The sequence below is a fragment of the Octodon degus genome, unplaced genomic scaffold, assembly GCF_000260255.1.
Source record: "Octodon degus isolate 3935 unplaced genomic scaffold, OctDeg1.0 scaffold00149, whole genome shotgun sequence".
In the NCBI taxonomy this organism is placed as follows: Eukaryota; Metazoa; Chordata; class Mammalia; order Rodentia; family Octodontidae; genus Octodon; species Octodon degus.
In genome coordinates this window covers 415937-442644 of record NW_004524725.1, presented here as the reverse complement: position 1 = coordinate 442644, position 26708 = coordinate 415937, and the positions used below count along the sequence as shown (strand labels likewise).

General features: G+C 39.4%; 1 protein-coding gene across 2 annotated transcripts in view; it reads left to right on the top strand.

Moving 5' to 3' along the window:
• The window catches only part of Npr3 (natriuretic peptide receptor 3), a 70390-nt gene that overhangs the window by 28137 nt on the left and 15545 nt on the right, over positions 1–26708 (top strand). For both annotated transcript variants that reach the window (XM_004642287.2, XM_004642286.2), the window contains exon 4: positions 24686–24821. In XM_004642287.2, the coding sequence (XP_004642344.1) occupies positions 24686–24821 (136 nt within the window). The remainder of the gene's footprint in view (positions 1–24685; positions 24822–26708) is intronic.

Genomic DNA, 26708 nt, shown 5'->3' with positions numbered 1-26708 from the left:
TGTGTGTGTGTGTGTGTGTGTGGCCAGCTCAGCCCACCAGGGCGCGGGGCTGGCTGGCATGTGGTGCTGGGGGATTGAACCACGGTCCCTGTGCTTTGTTTAGCTTAGCTTGTTCTAAGTAGGTGCTTTAGACCACTGAGCCATCTCACCAGCCCCACTGAGCCATCTCACCAGCCTGGTAATATTTCATTAATACAAAAATTATTAGACTTGCTCCATCTCTTATTTTATAAAGTCTCTGAAATTCAGATCATATCTGACATTCACAGTAAACTCACAGTCTCAGTACTAGGTAGTTATACGTGACTTGTTGCTAATGTGCTGGGCACTGTGCTGTGAGTTATGAAAGCAGCAGGATTTCTGCAGTGAAGTCCAGATTTAAGGAAACCTGTGATAATGTTGCCGCCATCTCCGCCCTTTGCCACAGGAGGAGGAAAAGCTCAAAAATTAGTGAGCTTCCTCCAGTAAAGCTACCAAACATGGACTGCACCAATGGTGAAAATGGAAATTTTACATAGGGCTCTGTATAGTATTTTACTTTGTTAGGTTCACACTAAATTTACGATTTGAAAACTCAACAATACTGTCTTTTTTTTAAAAAAATGTATTTGGTACAGGGTCTACAGGGTCTATACCGTTTCACCACATAGATCGGACTTGTAGTGATCCTCCTGTTTTCAGCCTCCCAAGCGCTGGGATTACAGGCACATGCCACCACACCCAGTCTCAATTGCCATTGTAGCTTCCCCAGAGATGGGGCCAGCAGGGCATGCCAAGTGCTGTCATTTGTCTGGTTTTCTCCTTGAGGCTGTTGAAGTCTATTATTTCAGCATTCATTGTCCAACGTAGTGAGATTCACCGGGCAAAAGTTGGCATCCTGACACACTGCCAGGTCATTCTTTTCTGTTCGGAGCCACAGAGGCTGGAAATTGGTCAAATATGTGAAAGGAGGACTAAGCCTCAGTGCCTAGAGTCAAGCTACCTCAGTCCTGAGAAAAACATCCTGCTTGGTCAATGTTAGCTATTAGTCATTGGGCAACCTTGTGTCCTGTGATACTAACTTTGCAAAAATATAATTAAATGCCCCTACTGTTGTTCTTGGGGCCTTTTGCCAATGAGGTAAGTGGGCCACCACCTGACCCAGCTCTTGTCTCCTTGTCTATCTTTCTCTCATTTCTGCTGCTGTTCCTCCCCAGGGTACAACAGACCACACTGAGACCAGTGGATCCCTATACTTCTCAGTTTTGTTACTCTATGCTCACAGTATTAAATCTTATTTTAGTGTTGGCCTAAGCAAGAAAACAAGCAAACAAACAAGCAAAAACCACTAAAACCCATTAAGGAGACAAACCTACTATCAAGACCTCTAATACATTCTAACCAAATATTACTATTCAGAGATTATTTGCAGCTATGAATTACAGTACTGCTTCTCCCTGCTGGTGGGACTATGAAAACTGAACTTTGTCACTCAACCAGTCCATCCATCCATCCATCCATCCATCCATCCATCCATCCATCCCTTCATCCATTCATCTATCCATCCCTCCATCCCCTTGAAATAGAAATTTGGGCTCATAATAATAACTTACTCCAGTTCTGAAAAATATGTCTGCTTTTCAGATTTATAGGTGTCCAGTTGTGCTCTTTTGAGTACCACTTGCAGCTCTCATCAGGTTAGTTTGGACAGGTGGTCATGGAGGGAGAAATGGGAGTTAGAGTCAGGAACTGAGGCCCTGACAGATGATAGACCTTGATCTAGTGCAGCAAGAGATGCTTTGTAAGAGTCTATGGACTTTATTTGGAGTTCAGTTCTTTTGCTGGTCTTATATTCATGAGTTATTCCATCTACTTGCTTTAGGTTTCAGTTCCCAGTGCCCATCATGAGCCCTTCCATTTTTTTCCTCTGTCTCACTCATGTGCAGTAACTTTGGTGGACTCTTATTAGTTCTACAATATACATTGCATTTTCTAAACAATCATATTACATGTGTATAGTGACTGTTTTGTTTCTTTTTAATTCTTTTACTTTTAATATGCTTAGTTTAAAATGCATGCAATTAAACATAATTGTTAAAAGTATTCAATTAAAATCAAGTATAAAAAATTAAATTAAAAAATTTAATGAGGCTGGGGAGATAGTTTGGTGGTCTAAGCACCTACCTGGCAAGCATAAGGACACGGGTTTGATCCCTGGTACTGCATACTGTGCCAGCCCCAGGACCACAGGTGCGTTGAGCAGGCCACCAAGTCTGGGAATGGTGGTGCACTCCTGTAATCCCAGTGCTGGGGAGGCTGAGATAGGGGGATCACTGTGAGTCTGAGTTGTGTAGCAAGAACCTGTACCAAATAAACAGAAGATATAATAATAATAATAATAATAATAATAATAATAATAATAATAAAATTTAATGGCACTGGCAAGGATCACAATAATGTATTGAGCTTAAGCAGAGATAGTGTTTATCTTAACTTTAAAGTGGAGAACATGTAACAGATTTCATACTGTTTATACTACTGTTTAGGCATGATGTTACTTATGGGGTTTTTGAAAGAGTTCATTAGATTGTAGAAATTCTCTTTTATTTTTTGTTAGTTGCAGTTTTGTGACCAGTGTAGATTTGGGTGTTCAAACTTTATCAAGTGCCTTTTAGAAAATATCTATTGGAACAACCTAATTCTTCATTCTTTAATAAGGTTATAACATGGTTAATGACATTACTAGCTTTTTCTAATTTTAACCACATCTGTATTCTTAGAGCAACTCCTCTCTTGCTGCTGCAAAACTTTGAGCTTCTTTCACAGTTTATATTTTTGAGATTATAGTTATTATTATTATTTAAATAATTTTATTGAGAAACAAATAGCAATGAGAGTTTCAAAACTGATTACTAGCACAATTTCAATAATTAATACATTGCATATTGTTGTCTTAGTGGTTATTCATAGTACAAGATGCAGACATGATAACCTGTCCACAGACACTATTAGAACAAATTTCTCTATTCATTGAATTAAGAGAATGAAGCTGTATATCTATCCTAACTAGTTGGAATATACAGATACTACATGGTCATTCATTTGTATCCCCCTTTTTTGTTTAGTTTTGTCAGAGAAGGGTATTCTATTGTCATTTAAATATTGTAGGTGTGTGAATTCAGCAAAATATTCCAGTATTCCAGTATTCCATAATAGTAGTGGGTTTTCTGTAGGACTGGCAGTATCAGAAGTTGTTGACTTGAGTCTTTTACAGCTCAGCATATTAATATGGCTTTACTTTTTATACTTTGTTTTTATACTTTTCTGCTGGACGGTTAAGACCAAGACAAAGCAAGACTTATATAACAAGAAATGTAACTTTTGTGTCTGATAAGGTCAGTCAAATCCCCTCAGGATTTATCCTGAAACCCTGTACCATAGTTCATAGGTCCTTTGTCAGCATCAGCCATGTGGATGGGTCACGGCCATTGCTTGACCAATTTGCTGAGAATATAATTATTATTAAATGTATAGTTACTTGCTTAAGTGGAGATTTTCAAGTTGGGCTATTTGGTGGCTTGTGAATTCTCTTTTCTGGGTCAAATTTGCACTCCTGCATTACTAAACTGTGGTTGGATGGTGCATGTGTGTGCTGTGATAGAAAACAGGATTGCTCAGGGTTAGGCTATCACTAGGGCTGGAGGTGCTGCGTATAATAGTGTTGTGCAGATATTAGGACATGTACCTTGTCATGCGGTAGTATGGCTGAGAAGTCTGGGGTGGTGGATTTAGAACACATACCATATGACAGTGTCTCCACCATACGTATTCCTTCAGGTAATATAATATTTTAAAATATTTGTCTTCTTGCTTATGAAACAAGTGAAGCCCTTTTCATTCTGATGCATTATGCTTCCAACAGCCACCTTTGGGCAGTATTATCCAGGGTTACACAAGCAGGGTTGCAGTTTCACAGACCTGGCTCTGCTTCTTACTAGGTAGTTCTAATCTTGGACATGTTTCTGAAACCCTGCCATAGTTTACTGACTGTAAAATGATGATATAAATTTTTAACTGATCAAGTTGCTGAAAAAAAAAAACTCAAGAATTATATATACATAATATTTAACCCATGCCAGGCACTTAATGGGCAGTAGCTATTATTTCTTTTACTTTCATTCTTTATAGTCCAGGCCAATAAGTATGTCACTCCTGCCTCTGTTGTTCCCTCTAATCCTTCACTCTTTATCAGAGACTTCTGCCTCTTGACAATTTTTCTCGACAGTCGGACTGTGACACTTTACTGTGTTCCTTTCTCTCGGAATGTGTATGAATATCTCAGATATAACCACACATCTGTGGGTGGGATTTTGTAGTTAGCTTTGGTTGTTCCCAAACTCTGTGTGAGTAGGACCCATGCCCACTTGTGCTCACTTTTTGGGCTTTTTTTTTTTTTTTTGGTACCAGCGATCAAACTCAGGAACTTGTGCTTGCCAGGCAGGCACTTAAGCCACTGAGCTATCTTCCTGGCCCCTGTGCTCACTCTTGTTGCCTTACTGTGTACCTGGCATAGAGGGGCAGCCGGTAAAAGTAACTATTATCCCAAGTTGAGCATCTTTAGTTGGAAGATCTGAAATTAGAAATTCTCCAAAATCCTCAATATTCTGAGCACTGACAAAATACCACAAGTGGAAAATTTTATGCCTGACTTTATGTAAAGGGTTGCAGTTCAAAATGCAGGTAAATTAGAATATATGAGATTACCTTGAAGCTATGTGTATAAGATATGAAACATGAGTAAATTTTATGTTTAAATTTGAGTCCCATCCCTAGAGTATCATTATGTATATATCAAACTTCAAAACCAAAACATAACAAAACCCTCACATCCTTTGAAATCTAGACTATTTCTGGTCCTAAATATTCCTAATTAAGGATAGACAACCTATATTGTGTTAGTTTTCTTACTATTGAATCAGAAGGACATGGTTAATTACATTACTAGATTTTTCTAGTTTTAACCACCTCTGTGTTCTTAGAACAACTCCTCTCTCGCTACTGCAAAACCCTTCACAGTTCATATTTTTGAAATTATAATTATTATTAAATCTATACTTATTTGCTTAAGTGGAGCTTTTAACCCCTTTCTCATGCAGTGGTGGAAATGGAGGCCCAAGGACATGGGGTGCTTTCTTAAATATAACCAGGGTGCTGTATGTGGTTAGTGCAACAATGTTGGTTGGCAGCGTTAGGTACACAAAACCAGGTGTTCAGTTTCACTTATACTGTGGGAGATATGTTAAGGGGTTAGTAAAAGGGTTCTGAAGACTCTGGGGGGGTTCCTCAAAAATCTAACATAAGAAGTACAGCCCCGCTGGAGAGGTGTTCTGGTATGATCAATTTTGCTAAGTGCCTTCCTAGTCTTCTCTGGTGGTTTTATTGGGTTGTCTACATGTGTAGTGGCTCTCATTCAAGGGCATCTTAGAGGTGTTTGGCTTTCGTCCTGCAAGTAGCTCCAATTCCAGAGCACTGGCATTTGGTTTTAGAATACATGGCACGGTGGCCAAGCAAAGATTAGTTTCATCTCCTAGCTCCTGGGCGACTTTCTTTTTTCCACTACATCAGTCTGACCCTTTGAACAACAGCGTTCCCAATAAGGAAGCAAACCCATGAGCTGAAGATTAAGTGTCTCAGGCACTATGAGTGAGCCTGGCAAGGACCACATGCTGAAGTATTTCCTTCCTTTCCTCACACCCACCTGCCAAATACACACTTTAAGATATCATTTTCTCTTTGCTCTTTTACACACTTGCAAAGTCTGGCCAAGAGTCTGTCTCCTCTTCCTCTTCAATGACCAGTTGTCCCTATTTTTTCCCCAGAGGTATAAGCCATCATTCACTTCTTAGCAGATGCTGTCTGTTGAGTGCTGCATGTAGCATGACTGTGAGCAGACTCTAGACAATGGGTGATCCCACTGGGGGTGAGACCAACAGCCCCTCAAAATTCTTAAACAACATATAATAGGTAGCCAAGGGCATGAGATCTGGGCTTGACAAATATAAACTATGACACACTGATAATACACAGAGAAGTCTTGGCAGTTTAGCTTGCAGCAGACCACTTGTAGGGTATGTGGTAAAATCTACACATTTCTAGGGAAATGAAATCCCAGGCAGTGGGTTCATGAGTTTTTCTGTAATCGGAGGCTCCTTTCACATTCATCCAAGTTTACAAGAGCTCTTTAAGTAGACCAATATCTCTTGACCTAGGGTACATTAACTTACTATAATTATGCACAGTTTTGTGTGTACACATGTACTTTCGCAGAGAGGAGTCAATATTCCTCATCTTATCCTTTATGAGATCAGTAAAAAAAGAAAGTTGAGAATCAGTGAACTAGATCATGGCAGGTCAGCATAGCATCTGTAGTTTTTTTTTGTCCAGAGCCTTGCTTATTTACAGGACGAAGACACTAACTACATTGTGTATGTTGGTTTGTGTAGAAAAGTCACTCCCTTGGAAAAAGATGAAGAAACACCTCTGACCTCAACTACTACATAATCTTATATCCAGAAATTATTAATTTTGCTTCTGACATGAACGATTTATTCATTCATTTTGGAGTAAGGAATCACCCCCATCTTTCCAATTCCCAGCCTTCTCACATCATGTGTTTAAAAGGCAGACTTACATTTGTCCTTGAAACTGTTTTTCGAGTAAGATGCAATGTTGTAGACACTGTTTCTACTCTGGCAGCCTCTCTGGATTCTGCTCTCTATAAATCTCCCTTCTGGCCTTGATCCATTCTCCCTATTGTGCTTGGCATTCTTGCAACCCATTCACTGACTGGTCCTTTAACTGGTGGCTCTGCCTTTGGGTGAAGCTCAACTTCTTTCCCTTATATTGTTGTTGTTGTTTAAACAGAAACAACATTTGATCCAGATGCAAAGAGTTCAGTTCAGTAAGTAGAAGAAAAGTCCCACACTGAATGAAAAGTCAAATCCACAATATCTTTTTGTTGCCTAAATGAAAAATGATTTGTCTTTTACACCCTCTTTTTTGCCAATAATTTCTTTCTCTCCTATAATCTTAATGTCTTATAACATTTTCTGATTTAAGAGATATTCACAAAATAAAATGTGAGGAAAAGCTAAAACACAATATTCAGAGCTTTTGTTATCTTGACCATGTAAGTATTCATAGCAGAATCACATAGTGTTCTAATGTTCATGTGTTGTTTCCTGGGATACATTTCTGCTTTCTTTGTAGCTAATAACTATGTTGATTTCTTATTAGCTTTAATCTCATTCTCAACCCCTCAGTCACAGATTTTAGATAAAATTGACATTTCAACCCTTTGTCTCTTTGCTCTGGTTTAGAATAATTTCTTCTTTCGGTATTAACTCAGAAATATCCTTTAGTTCTCTTTTGTATTTTATACACTGTTTCTCAGACACCAGATATTCCCTTTCCAATTTCACCTTTGTTTGAAAGGAGAAAGAAGGCATGAGTAGAAAAATCTTTTGAAAACTAATATGCCAGAAAAACATTTTCTTTATTGTTATATTTAGCTAGCAGTTTAGCTGGGTATAAAATTATAGTTTGACCCTGGGTTTTCCTCAAAGTTTGATGATATTGTAGCTTTTCATTATTATCAGGATCACTCTTATTCTTTACATTTTGACATTACTTTTTTTCATCTATCTTTAGAAGCTTCTGGTACTTTCTTTTGTTTTATTCATTGCATTAGTCATGATCTAGTCAGGAAAATAGCACCAATGCCAGTTGGTAATTCAACAGAAGGAACTTGGTAGAAAGAACTAACATTAAGGTATAGGAAGAGCAAGATGTCAAGTGGAAGAGGAAAGCAAGCCAAAAAAGTAGAAAACAGCAAAAATCACTAGCAGTCTTAAATCCAGAAGGACCGGCCCTGTGAGTTCTACCAGGACTCAAAAGTCATGAAGGCCCACTAGGAGAGGAGCATAGAGGGTTAACCTTTTCTTTCTTCCTTGCTTTTTTTGCTTTTTGAAGGCACTTTTCCCCAGGCACCTTTTTTTAATGGTAGTTCATATAAAACAGAGATTATTCTCTTTAGAAGTCTATCATATTAATATATACAAATGAAAGTTTATTTTATTTTGTGTCCAGGGTTGTTTCCTCTGATGTAGCTCTTATGTTTGCTTCACTAAAAACTATTCATTTGTACATATATGGGAAATCAGCTAAGAATCATGCTGCCTGTGTAAGCAGAATTTTAGGTTTTAAAGTTGACACTTTCTAAAAGCTAGGCTGCCTGAATTTTAAGGTTAAAATGGACATTTATACAGGTGCCTTGGCAGGTTATTTGTAATTTTTGTAAATTTACAAAATTTGTAATTTTGTAAATTTGTAATTTGTAATTAATGCAGTGGTAATAATTTTATGCCTGTTAGGAGTGGAGTTTGAAGGGTAGTGTCAATTACATGTAAGGAGCTGATTGGAGTGTCTCTGTGTGCAAGGGAAAGGTGAGAAGAAATTTTATCCAGGACTAGGGTAGAGAAGAAGGAGGAAGTAGTCATTGGGAAGATGAGCTGTTGCTTTAAGGGCTTCAGCCATGTCAGGTGATCACCATAATAATTTAGCAATTCATACTGGGGCCAGAATCTTTCAATGCCTTTTCTATCTTCAGTTAGGCTTTTTTTTTTCTTTTTTAAATTGTAATGTACTTGAGAAAACCAGTTAAAAATACAGAGGATGGGACTGGAGAGATAGCTCAGCAGCATAAGTGCCTGCCTGGCAAATACATGGTCCTAAGTTCAACTCCCAGTATTGAGAAAAAACTAAACAGAGCACGTAAACTTGTGAAGAGGACTTTAATAGAGTCTCAGTTTCTTTCCAATGGACCTCAGGGAGCAGAGACTATCTTCTCTGAAGTGGATCCACCCCCTCCTAATCTCCAGGGTGACCAAGAGCATCACTTTCCAGTGGGAAGGAGAGAAGACAGAGTTCCTGACTGTGGACTGTCAGAGCAGATTTGGGCCAAGAGAGTCCTTGCGAAAAACACCAGCTTTTCTTCAACTCCAAACTGGTCACCATTCTCTGGGGTGTTCCTGAATATGAAAACCTCATTCTTGTATACACAAATTAAGTAATTGCAATGTTCTGTGTCCAATTTGCATTTGAAAAGACACAGCTACAAGTATATTTTTGCAAATGTGGAATTAGAGCCTAGTATTAGAGAGTGGATCAAGATTTCTCCTATTAATCAAGGATGGCTATTTGGGTTTTGTTTCAGTTAAAAGAATGTGTAGTACCTATTTTTTAAAATAAAATAATGCCACACCCTTAGTGCTTTGGCTTTCAAATTCAGTTTCATGCTTCTTAATGCAACCTCTGTTCTTGACTTGGGGTAGAATTTGGTAAATTCTGTTTTTATTTCTAACCAGGTATTCTGAGCAAGGGGTGATTTTATAACCTGGAATATTTGCTCTTTTGAGGTTAGCAGGCCACCCATAACTTGTTTTTTCTTCTTATTTAAAATATTTAATATTTGTTTAATTAGTTAAATGAAAATTTAACTAATTAAACAAATATTATGGCAGTGTCTGATGCACAGCTGTATTGTCAGGGAGGCAGGCAGTGCACCGGGCATTCCCTCTATCCCAGGTCTCCCTCTGACACTCAAAAATGAAATGTGATGTTTGTGAGCATGCAGTTCATCAGCCAAGGTGTTTGAACAGGGACAGAGCTTAGTAAGTAATTGTTTAAAAAATCCAGACCTTACATGTCCTTAAATAAAGGAAAAGACCCAGTCATAAAGCTGTTGAAACCATTAATATTTTGACACTCATTTTGTGCAGAAGCTACGTGGGAGATGTCATTAGCTGAAAAGTTATCAGATCATCAATAAAATCTGAGCTAGGCATTCCACCCCCTTTTGTTTCTTACAATGTAACCTCATTAGAACAGCACACTCTTACTGGAAATCTCAGGAGTTAGCTACCTGGGCAAATTAATGAAAGAAAAAGAACGTAAGACCCATTTCAAGCTATGTCTGTCCACGTTAGTGACATGGTGCACAGACAATCTTTTTGCTCATGCTACCTCAGAACAGGAGGGGCCTTCCCCCTCCCTTCCTTTGTCCTTAGCCCCAAAGCCAACCAGGGTATAATTTATCCAAATGAAAAGGCCCTCTCAGGAACTGGAGGGCTTAACAAATTGTATTTGAGGGAATAAAAGCAAACTACAATTTGGCTTTTAACAATAGAAAAATCATGAGTTCACATGCCAACATATTAATACATTAGTTTTATTAGGAAAATGTAGTTGGGAAGATTGAGGCACTGTAAGGGGTTCTCTCTGGCTAAAGAAATATTGGTTAGCGATGGAAACACATGAATATAACAATGCATTGAAATCTTTAAAAAAAATCCCACACCACTTTTATTTTTTTGGGATAAGGGGGGAAATTGTCCGGCTCTGTAATTTTAAGTAGCTTTAGTTGTGCTAATTTAGATTGTTTGAAGATTTTGCGACTGTCCTGATTAAAATGTTGTTTGATTATAAGTATCTACTTGTTTGTAATTGTCGCATATTGGCAGGTGTGGATTGATTAATTATAAAAAAAATGCTGTTGCATTGGTATAACTTGAAAATGCTCAGCAAAGAGTCACAGCACCTATGACAAAGAATTTTTCTAAGCCATGAATTTGAATTTGTCCTTTCAGAAGATGATCATTATTTTGCTGTTATGTGTGATGATGTAATTAATTGGAGTTAGAAGGATATTTTATAATAATGATGACAATATAGTCAAATATGCATAACTACAACAGCAGTAGTATGAAAATGTGTTTTACAATTGAAAGGCTAAGATATTGTTCTTCTTTTATTGCCACTGTGTGGAGGACAACAGCTCAGATACCTCTTGTCTGCCTCTCTTACCCCCTTCAGCGCCTCTGTGCACCTCATGTCTCAGCATCTTCTTCTCTTAATGAGGAACTCACACAAAGTGTGGTAGGTTAGTTTTATTAAGACATTGTGTTTAGAGGAGAAAACCTGAAAGAAAAGGCACAGTAAATGATCTGGAGGTGCTGTGTTGGTCAAGTAGAGGACATGAATGTCCCTCAAATGCTAGATTTCTTCTTCCTAAAGAGAGCTCTGCTTATTTACTGGTCAGATCCCTTGATCGCTAGAGAAGCATGGTGCTTTCAGAACCTGAACTCTGTTATGTGGAAGTGTGCATTTAATTCACAGAACAGCAGCAAATTAACTCTGCATTTCCAGTCATTTGACAGGAACCAAGAGGGGACACCTTGGTTCAACTGTTTAGCTTGGGAGAGGGGAAGCACCTAGGCCGCTGGCAGCATCCCTGGCCACTAACAGAGGACTCTGGTGTCAGATGTGGACAGCAGCCCCATGTTTTTAAGGTCTTAGGGCAGAGTTCTGGTTCATAGGTGCAGGTATTGAGGTTGACATCCATGTGGGTAGATTTGGTTGAAGAGTTCAAAGTAATGGTTCAATGAATACTAATTGATGGGCATTAAAGCAATTGATGACCCCAGGGCATGCCCACCTTGTGTGTCAGAGACTTTAATTTGTTAATTGGAGAAAACCACACTGAGTTGCTCTAGGAAGTTAGGAAAAGTGACTGTAAAAGAGTTTTATGAGCTGAAGTACATTAAGTGGTAGTATCCTTCCCTTCCCAAATAACCCCAGCCTCCTAAAACAGAACATCCATCTTCAAGGCCCTGTGAGCAGCAGATGCTAGTTTTGAATGACATCCTGCCTGGTGTCCAGTCAATTGTTAAAAAAAGAGATGACCTACAGTAACATACTAATGAGGACTCAACCCTCTTTTTGGTTATGAAATTTGAAAATAGTGTGCACTTTAGGAAATTATTTCAGCTTAGTCTTTGAATTGTGATATTTCCCCTGAGCCATGGAGCCAGCTTTCCTCATTTCATAAAGATCTAAAAATTTTTTTGGGGGGTAGGGATTTTGGAGGTAGGAATTTTGTTCTTAACAGGATAAACAATTTGACTTCTGGTATTTTTTTAAATGTATTTAGTACAGGCTCTAAGAGTCTCACTACACAGATAGGACTCATAGTGAATCTCCTGTTTTCTGCCTCCCAAGCACTGAGATTACAAGCGTGCACCACACGCCGGGGATCGAACCCCCGTCCCTGTGTCTGCTGAACCAGATGCTTTAATCTGCTGAGCTATCTGACCGGCCTGACTTTTGGTATTAATTTGAAGATCTTTACTACTTTATTCTACTCAGCTAAAGCCATCTAGGATAATTACAAGTCACTGAAGTCAGTAGCTGTATTTCTACCATATCCTAAAGATCTGAAAAAATTTCCTCATGAACAATCCTCAATTTCCTCATGAACAATCCTACATCAAATTGGCATACTAATTTGCCCAGTATAGCCACATAAATCACACTCATTGAATTTAAGAGTATTTTTCCTTTTTCTGTCTCAGTGATGACATGTGTTTATGGCAATCACAGCTCCAACACTTTCTTGGGATATTGAATGAACATTGTTTTTATTTATTTGATGTCCTCTAAGTGTGTACATATTTTTGCTGATCACTTTACTCTTGTATCACCGTGCGTATATTGTTAAGCTTGGAGATGGTTGTTGATCAAGCCTCTGTGCATTCCATTAAGCACTTATGAGCTCCCCCCTTGAGTACTGTGCCAGATGCTCTGAGGACAATGATGTTGCTAGTTGCGTGGTTTCTGTTGGCTAATAAATGGATACAGATAAGCTTCTTACGTGAGATGAACACTTTTCACAAGGAATACAAGCTTAGAAATAAAAATACATTAGAAACATTTAAGCAGTGGTGAAAAAATCCAGCTTGAATGGGGAGATTCCTTAGGAAAGCAATTGGGAAAGATTTCTTTCTTCTATTTTAAAATTCTCTCTTCACCACAGCCTCCAAGTTCTCTACCTACACTACCGTGTTTTTCTTGGTCTTTTGGATGACCACTCTTTTCCACCTTTGCACAAATATTAGTGTTTTCTGAGATTCTTCCCTTGGCTCTCTTCTCTCTAAACACTATTTCTGGGCAGTAAATATCCTCACCTACATGACATGATCAGCTCAGGGTGGACACCACCTAACTTTGTATGTCCGACTCCACCCTCTCTCCTAAGCGGAAGGCTCTGGCTTCCTATTTCCCTTGGGCGTCTCTGCCTGGATGACATGGTGTCTCTCTACCTCCTTTTCTTCCTGGGACTGCTGCATTCAGTTCTCTGAGACTGAGGATAGAGAAATCAAGGAGGATGGATGTCTGAGTCCAAGGAGCTGGCTCCGTATGCTGAAGAGTATGGAAATACTAGGGGATTGTAGTAAAAAAAAAAAAACCCATGATTTTCAAGAATTTTGAGAGTAGAGTAGTTCTAGATAGTGGCAACTGCTATTCAAAAAGCATAGCCAGGAGCTCAGCATGAAGTAGGTCTTATTCATTGTGTGTGTGTGTGTGTGTGTGTGTGCGTGTGTGTGTGTGTGTACGTGTGTGTACGTGTGAATGTCTTTTGGAAGCAAGGAGCTCTTTCAGAGAGTAACACATAGAAGCATATATGCATAAGGGTCTCCTGGACCTTCAGAAACCCATTCAGGTGCTGCCTAAGAATCCGTGACTCCTAGATGGTCAGCACTTGATTTGGGACAATAAAAGGATCTCTGGAGATTAACTAAACTATAAAAAAAATGCTCCATTCTTATTGGAAAACAGAGAAGGGAAATTAAATAAAAAATACTTATAGAGTGTTGCTAAAACTCTATTTAAAAATTACTCTATAATGCTAGGCATGATACATATGATCCCAGCTTAATCGAGATGTTGAGGACTACAAGTTCTAGCCTAGCCCAGGAAACTCTGAAAAACCCTGTTTCACAATAAAAATAAAAATAAAAATAAAAATAAAAAGGCCTGACAGTGTAACTCAGGAACAGAGCACCCCCGCGTTCGACCTGACGTGCCCCCTCCGCCATCAAATTGGATTGCCTTTTTGTTATTGGCTTTAAAAAGTTCTTTAAGTTTTTTATTCAGCTTTAAAATATTTTGAATATCTTAGTGGTGCTTGCAGATGAACAGCTTTTTATTTGGATAAAGAGAATTTTCAAAAACATTTAGTGTCTTTTTGTAGCCATTTTAATAAAAATTTGCAAGCACCAAAGACATAATGATATTCTTCTGTTTTCTTTTAGAACTTCATAAAAATTATGGCTTTAATGTTTAGGTCTATGATTATTTCAAACTAACTTGTGTTTCTGTTGGGCTAAAAATCAAATTTTAGTTTTTCCCATTGGATTGCCCAGGCATCTTAGAGGCGGTGTAGGTGTAGTGTTTACTCTATCTATCATCTATCTATCTATCTATCTATCTATCTATCTATCTATCTATCCATCCATCTATCTCAATTATAGTACAAATTCCTTTACAGCAATCTAATAATATGTGTTCAATAATTTATTTTTCATTTTCAGAAAGCTTTGCTTATTCTATTTCTTTTCTATATAAATGTTAGAATTCACTTTTCAGTTTCTAGAAAAATCCTGTGATACTTGATTTTGACTGCATTAATCTGTAGGCCAGTTTGGGAGGAGATTGACATCTTAAATATGTTGATTCTTATAATCCAGGAAGACAAGCTACTTCTCCATTTATTTGAGTCTTCTTCAATTTCTCTCAGCAATGTTTATAACTTTCTACGTGGAAGGCTTGCACTTTCTGGTTAATTTTTTTTTCTTTTCATGAGTTTTTATTTCTTTTTTTAAAATAATTGTATAGAGAAACAAATAGCAATGAGACAGTTTCCAAACCGATTACTACCACAGTTTCAATAATTAATACATTGCATATTGTTGTTAGTGGTTATTCATTGCATAAGATGCAGACATGATATCCTGTCCGCAAACACTGTTAGAACAAATCTTTCTATTCGTTGGATTAGGAGAAAGTAACTGTATATCTATCCTATTTGATTAAATTTTTGCCAATAATTTTATGTCATTCAATATTGGTTTATACAGAATAAAATCACTTCCAATTATCTGTTGCTACTCTATAGAAGTACAGTTTATTTTTGCACACCAACATTAAATTATTTCTGCTTCTCAGATTGGTATACTTACTACTATTTTATCACAGGCTCTTCCATTTTCTCCAATCTGTGCTTAAGCCTATCTAGTCAGTATTTCATTTTCAATATCACATTCTTCATTTTGGGAATTTCTATTTGTTCTTTCTTTATAGCTTTTGTTTCTCTGTTGAAATTACACATCTGTTCAATCTTTCTGGTCATCTTTCCTTTAAGTTACAAACATTTTGTAATAGTGTTTAAAGTGTTTATCTGCTAATACCAATCTGCAAATGGATCATGTTAGGTTCATTTTCTAGTCATTTTTAAACAATAGGTCACATCCCTGGTCCTACCTGCCTAGTATTTTTAAATATTACACTGAATATTATGGATGATATAGAAATTATATTCAGTTATGTTTCTTTGAAGAGTTAATTTTTTTTTTCTAATAGGCAGTTAAGTTAGATTCCTTTGCATGTTTGTCAAATTGATTGAGCTTTTTCTTTCAGTGGTACTCCTGGTTTTACAGTTAGTCTTAGGATGATTCCTTAGTATTTGGACAAAACTTTTATTCCTAAAGGTGCCCATAGTTTTTTACTCTGTCCATCTTGGTTGTAGGCTAATTCTTAATCTCTTATTTGCAGAAGGTGACAGTTCAAAAGTTCCCCACTTTTTTCAGCCTTTCAACTTTCTACTGAGCTTCTTGGTGTCTTCCTCGGGCAAGTATAGTTTAGGAACTGGCCAAAGGCCATAGAAGTTTATGGACATATTTGCCTGCTCCCTTTTCTGGGGTTCTCCTTTTCCCCATGATTTACTCCCCAAATTCATGCTTTCCGTATTGGTCATGATTACACTCTGACCTCTAATACCAAGAATCTCATGATTTTCTGAATGAGTTCCAGATGCCTGATGCCTCTTGGACCAGGCATATGCTTTGGGGTACAAGTTATATACATTTTGTTCCTGGTGATGCATCTCCTGTTTCATGGTTCAGACCTTCTCCAGTTACTGTCTGATTTTATAGTCTTTATAGTCTTTCAAATAATTTTTTAAAACATGGGCTCACAGTATATAATTGTTACTTTACAGTAAATGTGATATAAAGTACTTTGCTATTACTAGAAATATCTTTTTAAGTACGGTTATCACACTCATAAATTGACAGTAACTCTAACTTCCTCCACAAACAGTGTCCAAAAGGTGGGAAATTAAGTTCTGATGAGGGATATCAGAGTATAGTTTTGTGGAAAGCTTGATGGAAAAGATTTCTCAAGCAAAGTTAAAGTCATTCATGTACTGTTTAAGATTGTCAGTTTCATTAAGAGCTTCCCTATATTAGTCTGCAAGTCTTTCTATTAGTGGTGGATCCTGAGACAATTTTATAGCAGTCTTAGTCAGTGAAGACAAAAGAAATCTTTGACTGCCTAGACATACATTTTATTAATCATAGAGAGCCAAGCTTCACTTAGAACCAAGTTATCCTTTATGTTGTTGCTGAGAGGGTATATTTGGCAACATTCCTGTTGCTGTGACCACGTATCTGACACTCAAGTTTAAAGCAGGGAATGGTTTGTTTGCTCGTGTTTTCAGGAGATTCAGGTCATCATTGGCTGGCTCCATGGCAAAAACATCATGGTGGAAGTAAACTTACTCAATTCACAGTGGCTGGGAAACAGATCTGGGGAACACATCAGCGAAGCAGAGGCCAGGGACCACAGATAGATTTCAAGGTCATGCCTAATCATTCACCCATACATGCTCAGAAGTGTACTTTCCCAATTTTCCAGGTAGCTGTCAAGCCAATCATACTGACAGTAAAGGTTAACAGTCACAGTAGCGTCTTCTGACATTACCCACCTCTGAACCACTCAGTTCCTCCACTCTTCTGCAAGTGCGCTTAGTGCAAACTTGTTTCACTCATCAGTCTAGTTTACACTTTTGTATGCATGGATACCCTAACAATACACACACTCCTTGATACACAAACCATGCCAATCCCAAACTCCCGATCTCAAATAAACCTTCTGCTTCAGCCTTCTGAACAGCTGGGACTACAAGCTAATGCTATGGTTCCTAACTTACTATTTATTTATTTATTGTGGTGCTAAAGCTCAAAGCCAGGGCTAGGCAAGCACTCTACCTCTGAGCTAAACCAACAACCCTACCCTTCTTTTAAGTATAGCTATAACAACCCTTTGGATCTCTCTCTCCAGCTATAGAATGTTAGTATTATCCAGATCCTAGGGAAACAAATGTACCTATGGCATGGTTTGTGTATCAAGGAGCGTGTGTATTGTTAGGGTATCCATGCATACAAAACTATAAACTAGACTGATGAGTGAAACAAGTCTGCACTAAGCGCACTTGCAGAAGAGTGGAGGAACTAAGTGGTTCAGATATGGCTTACGCAAGAACAAGTTTGAGTAGCTCACAGAAGCTTGATGTATTTGTTAGAGTCCTGTGAGGATATAGAAGATATACTTAAGGAAAATGAAAGAGACTCTAATAAAGGTATGTGTGGAATTAAAGAAAACCAGTAAGGAATGGCAGAGAACTCTAGGTCTTGGAAAGTATGAAGCATTATCTTCCCTAGACTGAAAGGAGCAAGAGGATAGAGAGATTACCAAACCTGCAAGCCCCATACCCGAGGCACTGGGAGGAGTCCTCTGTGGCTTCCTTGGAGAGCGCACCCTGACTCTTCCAGTTTGATCCTTCTACTCTCCCTATCTCCCTTTGGCCTGTTCTCCCTTTTCTGTACTTTCATCACTACCTAGTAGAGCCTTGTTCAGTGCCTGCTGCAAGCACCTCCTTTTTTCCTGTTGGATTTTGATTTGTGTCTCTGCTCACCTCAGTGTCTCTCATTGCAAGGACACAGACTCCTGGGAAGAGAGGCAGACTCATGTCTAGTGGGGGTCAGGGCCAGATGCTAGTGGTAGGTCAAGACAAAGGGCAGATGAACTCATTCATTCATCTGAAAGCCAGGGACAATTAATATCATCATGTATGTGCCATATCCATTCAGCCTTTGAGTATGATGAGTGTTGAGAACTACCTATAAATGATGTACGTGAAATGCAGTCAAAGTGCAAATATATCAGGTAGCTGAATTCCTGTATGAGCATTGGGGAACTAAAATGTCATTCCTTGTGCGCTATGTCTACCAGGTTCCAAAGTGTAGCTTCTGCCGCCCTATTTGCTGCTCCTCCAAGGAGCCCCAGGGTGGCTTTTCTTATTGGGGCTTCTCATCTAATGGGTTAGGTGTGCCAGCCCAAGATCCTGCATCAGCTTCCCCTGCCAATCCAGTCATTATGATAACTAAATGAGGGGCCATGACTTTATATAATGATTTTCCAAAGACAATTTTTCCCCATAATTTTATTGAGAAACAAATAGCAATGAGACAGTTTCAAACCAAATTGGTAGGACAGCTTCAATAATCAACACATTGCATACTCTCTTCCTAGTGGTTAATTGCTGTACAACATGCAGACATGATATCTTATTTACAAACACTATTACAACAAATCCCTCTATTCATTAAGGGAATGTAACTATATATATCCATCCTAACCACTTTGAATACACAGATACAAAACGGACATTCATCTGTATCCCCCCTTTTTTTGTTAAGTTCCATTATTTGAATATTATAGGTGTGTAAACTCAGCAAAATATTCTAAAAGAGTCCAGTAGTCCATAATAGTATTGGGTCTTCCTCTTGACTGGCAATGTCAGAAATTGTTGACCTGAGTCTCCTACAGCACAACATAACAGCATGGCTTTACTTCTTATACTTTGTTTTTATACTTTTCTGCTGGATGGTTAAGACCAAGGTAAAGCAGGACCTATGCAACAAGAGTTGTAGCTTTTGGGTCTGATAAGGTCAGTGAAATCCCCTGAGGATTTATCCTGAGATCCTGTACCTCAGATTGTAGAACCTTTGTCAGTGTCAGCCATGTGGATGAGTCACGGCCATTGCTTGACCAATGTGCTCTCTGTGAAAGCCTGAGAGAATGTTTTCTCTCCATGTGACTCTCCTTAGGCACACTCTACATCATCGATCACTTTCCTCATTGACCTCATAATCTCCTTGATCAGAAAATTTGGGACACTACCGAGTTACATGATGTTACAGTACAAGTTCTCATATGTCCTGAGTCTTAATTGACCTTGGAAGGCTAGGGCCAAAATGTTGACTTTCCTTGCAGCCCTCCTTTTTCTCTAATTTTGGTCTGCAAACTTAGGTTGTTAACCCTCCAGAAGAGAAGCTTATTGTTATTACCATACAACCTAGGCTGTTAAGCTTAACCTATCTGTCTGAATATCAAACAGCTTAGGCATAACATGGAACAGGTATTTTTCATCAAGTATTGATATGTTGAACTTTAAGTCCCTACAGAATATGATGAAAAAACATTTAAAAATTAGACTATATTTTAAAAAATAGGCATAAAGAATTATATACTTATGTTTAAACATAAGTCCAGAAATCTAACCATATACAACCTTGAAGCAGGACAGTCCCACAATATTCCTTTTCCTGTCTTCCAAAGACAAATTTTAAGAAGCCCTTCTATTCTATGTCATGAGAGAGAAAAACATTTCCTCTGTGCTGGCAGCTCTCCTCGAAGTTGTCAGATCTGTTAATTGCATAGCCCAGGGTATTGCTGAAAGGATAGAGCTGAGGCCGGGATGGAGAGAGTTGTCTGGAAACTTAGGAAAAACTCCCCACCCAAGTAAGTTGTAACTTCAATTTGGGGACAGAGAAATCAGCCAGTCAGAGAAGATAGCAAATATTTTAGCAAGTACAGAGCCACAGGTGGAGATTCGCTGCCTGTCAGTAAGTTATTTACTGTTTACGTTTTCTCAGAGTTCAACCAGGATAAGGGTAAAGATGTTCAGTTGAACTTCCCTCCAGTTAAAGTAAGTCAGTGAACAGCCAGTTTGAATTCCATGAAGGCTGGCCCAGTTTAGAAGAGCTGACATCCGTGTGTCGGTCAGTAAGAGCGAGCTGCTCTTGTTTGGCATGAAGAAGGTGGTGCTTTCACTTGTTACCTTGCTGCCATTTCCTAAATTGTAGACTTCTAATTTTGTGACTTTTAAAAAGGAAACTAAATGAAAACAAGGTTGTTATGGCTTGACGACATTCAGATGTAATCAAGTAATCAAGACCCTACTACATTTTTAAAGGGTAGAATTTATTTGTGAAGTATTCGTCCATGCAGACTCTTCTTTGGTCTCTGGAGTGCCCACACAGTGTTCCTGCCACTCCTGCTGTCTGCGGTCTCTAGTGGTTGAAAACAGCAGGAGAGGTTTTAGGTTCAGGGCCTGGCATGTGCTTTCAGAGCAGAAGGCCGTTGATGGGGGTCCATGTGCTGACTTCCATGGGCCCAGCCCATCCGTGTGTGCATATGGAGTTGTGTCGCTTTCTGGTGGAGACTATAAATTGTTCTTTTATTCCAGCTTGTTTATCATCTAGCAGGAGCATGGCTATACTTAGGAATTTAATTAAGACTTAGCTTAATCCTTAAGGATCGACTTTCTGGCTAAATAGTTTGCTAAATACTGAACAAGCTTCTTACATTGGGGATCCCATTTTCTGTGCTTAGTAGTGACAACACTATCCGTCAGCACTCTGAGGCTCAAGCACTGTTCAGTCCAGAAGCAAAGGTACAGACCAAATAATTTGAATCCTTTCAGCTTGGAGGTCCAGTGGAAAATGCTTACCTAAGACAACTTAATGCTGTTTTATTTCTTCCTTGTTTTTTCCCCCTTACTTTGCACTTCCAATTTTCAGTGTCTATAATGTGCTAACAGGCTTTCCTCCTATTAAAAAACACATGTGAATGTGAGAATGTTCTCCTTTAGAAAAGATGCTCCCTAGGGTTTTTGCTTCTGGCCTGAGGGACTATGAGGTAGGTGTTGAAACCTTCCCCGCAGCAGAGTGGGGTGGCAGCAGTCTCGTCCAGGCCAGCAGCTCTCCTGCTAATTTTGGTAAGAAAGGGAGACACTCAGCTACTTTGAGAGAAGCGAAGATAAATGTTGTGATCCATTTGCAAACCAAGATGGAATGAGTTCCATCCTAGCTATGGGCATGTGTTTGGAGGCATCTGTTGTCTTCTGCCATGCTACCTGTTAGAACAAAGTCATCCTAGTTCACCCTTCTTGGTCAGATAATCATTCTTCCATCCTGAATTATAGAAGACAGGGTGGTGCTGATGTGGATGTCTGATGCTGTAGGTCTTTGGGGTAGGATTCTGAGAAGGGGACAAGAGGAAGAGGAGAGGTGTACAGGTGAGGCCCTGCACCTTGTATTTGATCGTGTTAGCAGGGTCATCCTAAGCCCCCCAGAGACAAGGGGCTTAAGAACATGACACTCAGGAACACAGTGCAGGAAGACTGAGGGAATTATTACTTTGGCCATTAAAGATGGTGGGGACTAAATTAAAGTTTTCTTAAGGAGCTACATCTCCCCTGCTCCATGACTCTGTGATTCCATGGCTTCTCTCTGTAACAAGGTGGTTATAATTATCAGTAAGAAGACAGACATTTTGACCATTTAAAAAATGATTAATTAATTAATTAGATTAATAGGGTCTTGCTATGCAGCTCAGACTTGTAGTGACCCTCCTGTCTCAGCCTCCCCAGTGCTGGGGTTACAGGTATCTACCACTGTGCCTGTTTTGGGGGCCAGCGGGGTGCGTTCAGGGTTCCGGGGGTGGCACAGCATCTGGTACCAGGAATTGAACTCGGATCCTTAACACTTGCTGGACTTAGACCGCTGAGCTATCTTCCCAGCACTTAGATAGACCTTTTGAAAAAGCATTATTGTGTTACAAGCTAAAATGTACTTGTCAAAGCTCACCAGCATGTATGCTTTCTCAAGCCATGGTGATTTCATGGCCTTAAGGAGAATTTCATATTCCTTCAGAAAGCTGAATTAGCATGGTAGAAAATTATGTTTGACTAATAGATGTTATTTCTACATCATTTTTTGCCTGAGAAAATAATGACTCAGGTATGTAAGACTGACAACTAAGAGAAAGAGACAACTTCTACCAGGGACTTTTCTGGTCTGGGAACTGTCTCAGGTGTTTTTCATGCACTAGTTCACTTAAACCCCAGAAAAACTCTATACTGGGAGTCGGTTCTCAAGCCTTACTTAACAGTTGAAGAAACTGAAGACTGGAGAGATTAAGTACTAACTATGTCAGGTCTGGGACTGAGCTGTGGATCCAGCCAGCTAACTCTGAGCCCTCCTGTGAAGCAGCACATTTTTCCACCATGCCCCTCTCTCTGAGGCTCAGCAGGATTGACCAGCTTGGGCTACACCCATCGTATTGTGCAGAATTAAGATCTTTACATTGTGGAAATAAGAGATTTGCCTAGGCATCAGGGCAGGAATGAGAAGCTTTAGTTTTCATCAAGTGTAAAAAGGGTCCACAAGACATGTCATACCTAGAATTAAGTCTCTTATTTTCTGAATGCTGCTGTTAGGAATTAAAAGCTAAGCAGGATCCTAACATGTGTAATTCTGTACTTCTAGATAGTTGTGACAGGTGAGCAAGGATTCTGTCAGATGCTGTTAGAAGTCTTTCAGATTTATCAAGTCATTTGAATCTGACTGCAACTAATGACAAGGATTTTTTTTGGCTACTTCAGGCTGCCTGAAGGATGGGTCTGTGCAGTTTCTGAAGCTTGGAATCGAACCGTGGTCCTATGCTCCTTGACTGCACTTGTGCAAGTGGCACTTTAAACAACTGAGCTATCCACCAAGGCCCCTGACTGCCACTGATGAGATATGTACCAAGGAGGTAGATTTTTCCAGATGGAGAAGCTGAGGGTCAGTTGGTGTAGAAACCTAGCCAGGAAGTGTCAGAGTAGCATAGTGGGTCTGCTTCTTTAGCCGTTATCCTAACCTGCTTTGCAGCACTGGCCTTTGGCAAATCTGAGACATTTGCTTCTGTACCGGGGTTAGGACCCATGGTCCTTAGCGGTGAGTTGAGGCCTTGTGACACCAGTGGTGAACTATGCCTTCTGTGAGCCTGCATTCGAGCCAGGCCACACAGGTGAATTATGGCTCTGCAGACAGGGTAGACGCAGGTCACACCTTGCACAAGAGCCTCACGATGGTGCCCCAGGAAACAAATGCCCAGCACATTCTGCTGCTTTGGCGTCTGTTCCTGGAAATAAGAAAGTGTGGATTTAGGACTGTACTTTTTATATGGAGATGGTAAATTACTCAATGTTCCAAAATTGTGTTTGCATATTTTATGTCCAGTGGAGTTTACAATGCATTTGAATGTGGTTTTAGCCCTTATCGAAGGGTGCTCATTATCTAGTTATAAAGTGGAGGAGCAAGGTGACCGAGTGCCTGCTGAATGTAGCCTGAATTCTTCAGTACAGCATAGCCTTCCAGTTCCAAAGGACCTGAATCTTCTTAGCTCTCTGTCCTGCCCCTCCTGCTCACAACCTAAAAGAACATTTGCCTATGGCACCCGAAGAATTTCCTTCAAAATTTTCCCTTTCTCCAAGAGATCTCTTTATTTTCAATATTCAGTTCAACTTTTGCCATTGTGTTTAAAGCCTCTCTTGCCTGTCTTGTCCCTCTTTGACCCACTGTCTTTCTTTCTTTCTTTCTTTCTTTCTTTCTTTCTTTCTTTCTTTCTTTCTTTCTTAACAGACCTCTAACTCAGCATCTGTGACATGCTAGAGTCTATAAAATGGTGAGAATGCTAGTTGGCTTGTATTTGTTGAATACTTGATGTGTGCTGGACATAATGTACTGAGTACTTCATGGCCCTGTGTCATGTGACTCTTGTGACCACTCCTTAAAACAGGCCATACTCTAATGGTCAGGGTACGGATGAGGGAACAAAGCCAATGTGACTGAGCCACTTTCCCAAGGTCACTTGGTCTGGGTTTCTACTAATGAACCCATGTTTCTGGAGGGGATGGGCACCTTACTTGAGTCAGAGCCCAATGGGATGTACCAAAGGCCCAAGCCTGTTTTTCATTCCTATCTTTAGAGCTTGGCAGGGGGTGGAAAGAGAGATAGAGATATTATTGTGGACAGTGGAGAGGACACAAATTGTGGTCTTGTTGGCAGGCAGAAATCAGTGTCCATTTTTCTTTGCACTTTTTAACACACATGTGCTAATGACCTCTTCGCAATTAGTGGGTGGGAATGAATGGACACCTACTTCTCTTTGTATGGTCCACATCTAGGACATGGAAGGATGACAGGCGCTCTTCAAGATAGGCAGGAGCTCAAGGCAGAGGTAGATTCAGGCTGACCTGCAGTAAAGACACAGGGAAGGAGGGTTTCTCTGCACAGGGAACTATGGGCAAAGGCTGGAATAATTAACCTGGCCAGCACGTCTGGTTTTCTTGCCTTCTGTAATATCTTGTCTGCTTTCTAAGTTCCCAGACTGGGGAGAGGTTTTCCTCACTCGACCTTGTCAGGAAACAGCATACTTGCTAGTCGCCCTTCTGCCCACCCTGCCTGTCCTCTCCGACCTGATTTCCATTCTCACTCTTGAACCTTGGTGCTTGCTTTCCAACTGATGAGCCTGAGTCATGTTGGTGTTCAGATTCACCCCACTGGGGTTTCCTTTTCAGGTGAACATGTTTGTGGAAGGCTTCCACGATGCCATCCTCCTCTATGTCCTGGCTTTGCACGAAGTTCTCAGAGCTGGTTACAGCAAGAAAGATGGAGGGAAGATTATCCAGCAGACTTGGAACAGGACATTTGAAGGTAGGGATATAGTCTACAGGATGACAGTCCTGTAGCCAATCAAACTGCTTCTTCTGTGGTTGTTTTTCTCGCTTGAATCTATGGGACCTTTCCAGTGTCTTGCTTTTCCTACTTTTAAAGGATGGATAATAAATGAAAACCAAATGCATGTGCTTTGAAAAGTCCCACTGAAATAGCAAATATTTTCTTCTGATTATTTAGCTAACAACTCTGCTTCTTAAATTTACATTTAACACAAACCTCATTCACAACAGAGCAATAAATTTTTGAAGAGATCTGTGACTGGCTTTAAAGAAGTGTTAATTCCCGATATGCATTCCTTTGCTCAGACTATTTTGGTTTTTGTGAAACTCAGAAGTCTTTGCTGGCATGGTTAAAAATGGTTAAACCTGGCAGTTCAAGATGGCTAACAAGTCCAGCTGGCCCTGCTGCTCTCTGCCTTTTCAAGTGGTACATGTTTGTTGTTGCTTTCTTGAGAACAAAGAACCACCAATAAGAACCTCCAATCTTGTTGCTCAAGCAACCTCTGTTGACATTTATTTATTTATTTTTGTGTTTTTTTTCCATAATTTTATTGAGAGACAAATAGCAATGAGACAGTTTCAAATCAAATTGATATGACAGTTTCAATAATTAACACATTGCATACTCTCTTCCTAGTGGTTATTTGTTGTATGAGATACAGACATGATATCCTATTTACAAACACTATTAGAACAAATCCCTCTATTCATTAAGAGAATGTAACTATATATCTATTCTAACCATTTTGAATACACAGATACAAAATGAACGTTCATCTGTATACCCTTTTTTGTTTAGTTCCATCATTTGAATATTATAGGTGTGTTAACTCAGCAAAATATTCTAAAAGAGTCCAGTAGTCCATAATAGTATTGGGTCTTCCTCTTGACTGGCAATGTCAGAAATTGTTGACCTGAGTCCCCTACAGCACAACATAACACCATGGCTTTACTTCTTATGCTTTGTTTTTATACTTTTCTGCTGGCCGGTTAAGACCAAGATAAAGCAAGACCTATGCAATAAGAGTTGTACCTTTTGAATCTGATAAGGTCAGTGAAATCCCCTGAGGATTTATCCTGCAATCCTGTACCTCAGATTGTAGACTCTTTGTCAGTGTCAGCCATGTGGATGAAAATTAGAGAAAAAGGAGGGCTGCAAGGAAAGCCAACATTTTGGCCCTAGCCTTCCAAGGTCAATTAAGACTTAGGACATATGAGAACTTGTACTGTAATGTCATGTAACTCAGCAGTGTTCCAAATTTTCTGATCAAGGAGATTATGAGGTCAATGAGGAAAGTGATCGATGATGTAGCGTGTGCCTAAGGAGAGTCACATGGAGAGAAAACATTCTCTCAGGCTTTCACAGAGAGCACATTGGCCAAGCAATGGTTGTGACTCATCCATATGGCTGACTCTGCTGACATTTAAATATTAACAAGACTAAGACTACTTTTTTTTTTTTGAGGTTGGGGAACAGGGTTGAACTCTTGGCAATACTTTTGCCTTAGCCTCCCAAGTACTAAGATTATAGATATGTGCTACCATATCTGGCAAGACGATTCTTGAATAGAACATTTAAGCAGTATAAAACATGGACAAAATGAAAAGTGAGGGCTTTTCCCCTATTCTAATTATCTTCCCTAAAAGTAGTCACTGTTAACAGTTTTCTATGTGATTCTGTCTAAAAATATTTTGCCTCTGCCAGCTGGTATGTATTTTTATCTTTTTTTAAAAAAATTATTAAATACAAGGTCTACAGGGTCTCATCACACAGATTGGATTTATGGTGATCCTTCCTGTTTTTCAGCCTCCCAACCACAGCTGGTCTGGAATTGAACCCCCAGCCCCTGCAATTGCCTAAGCA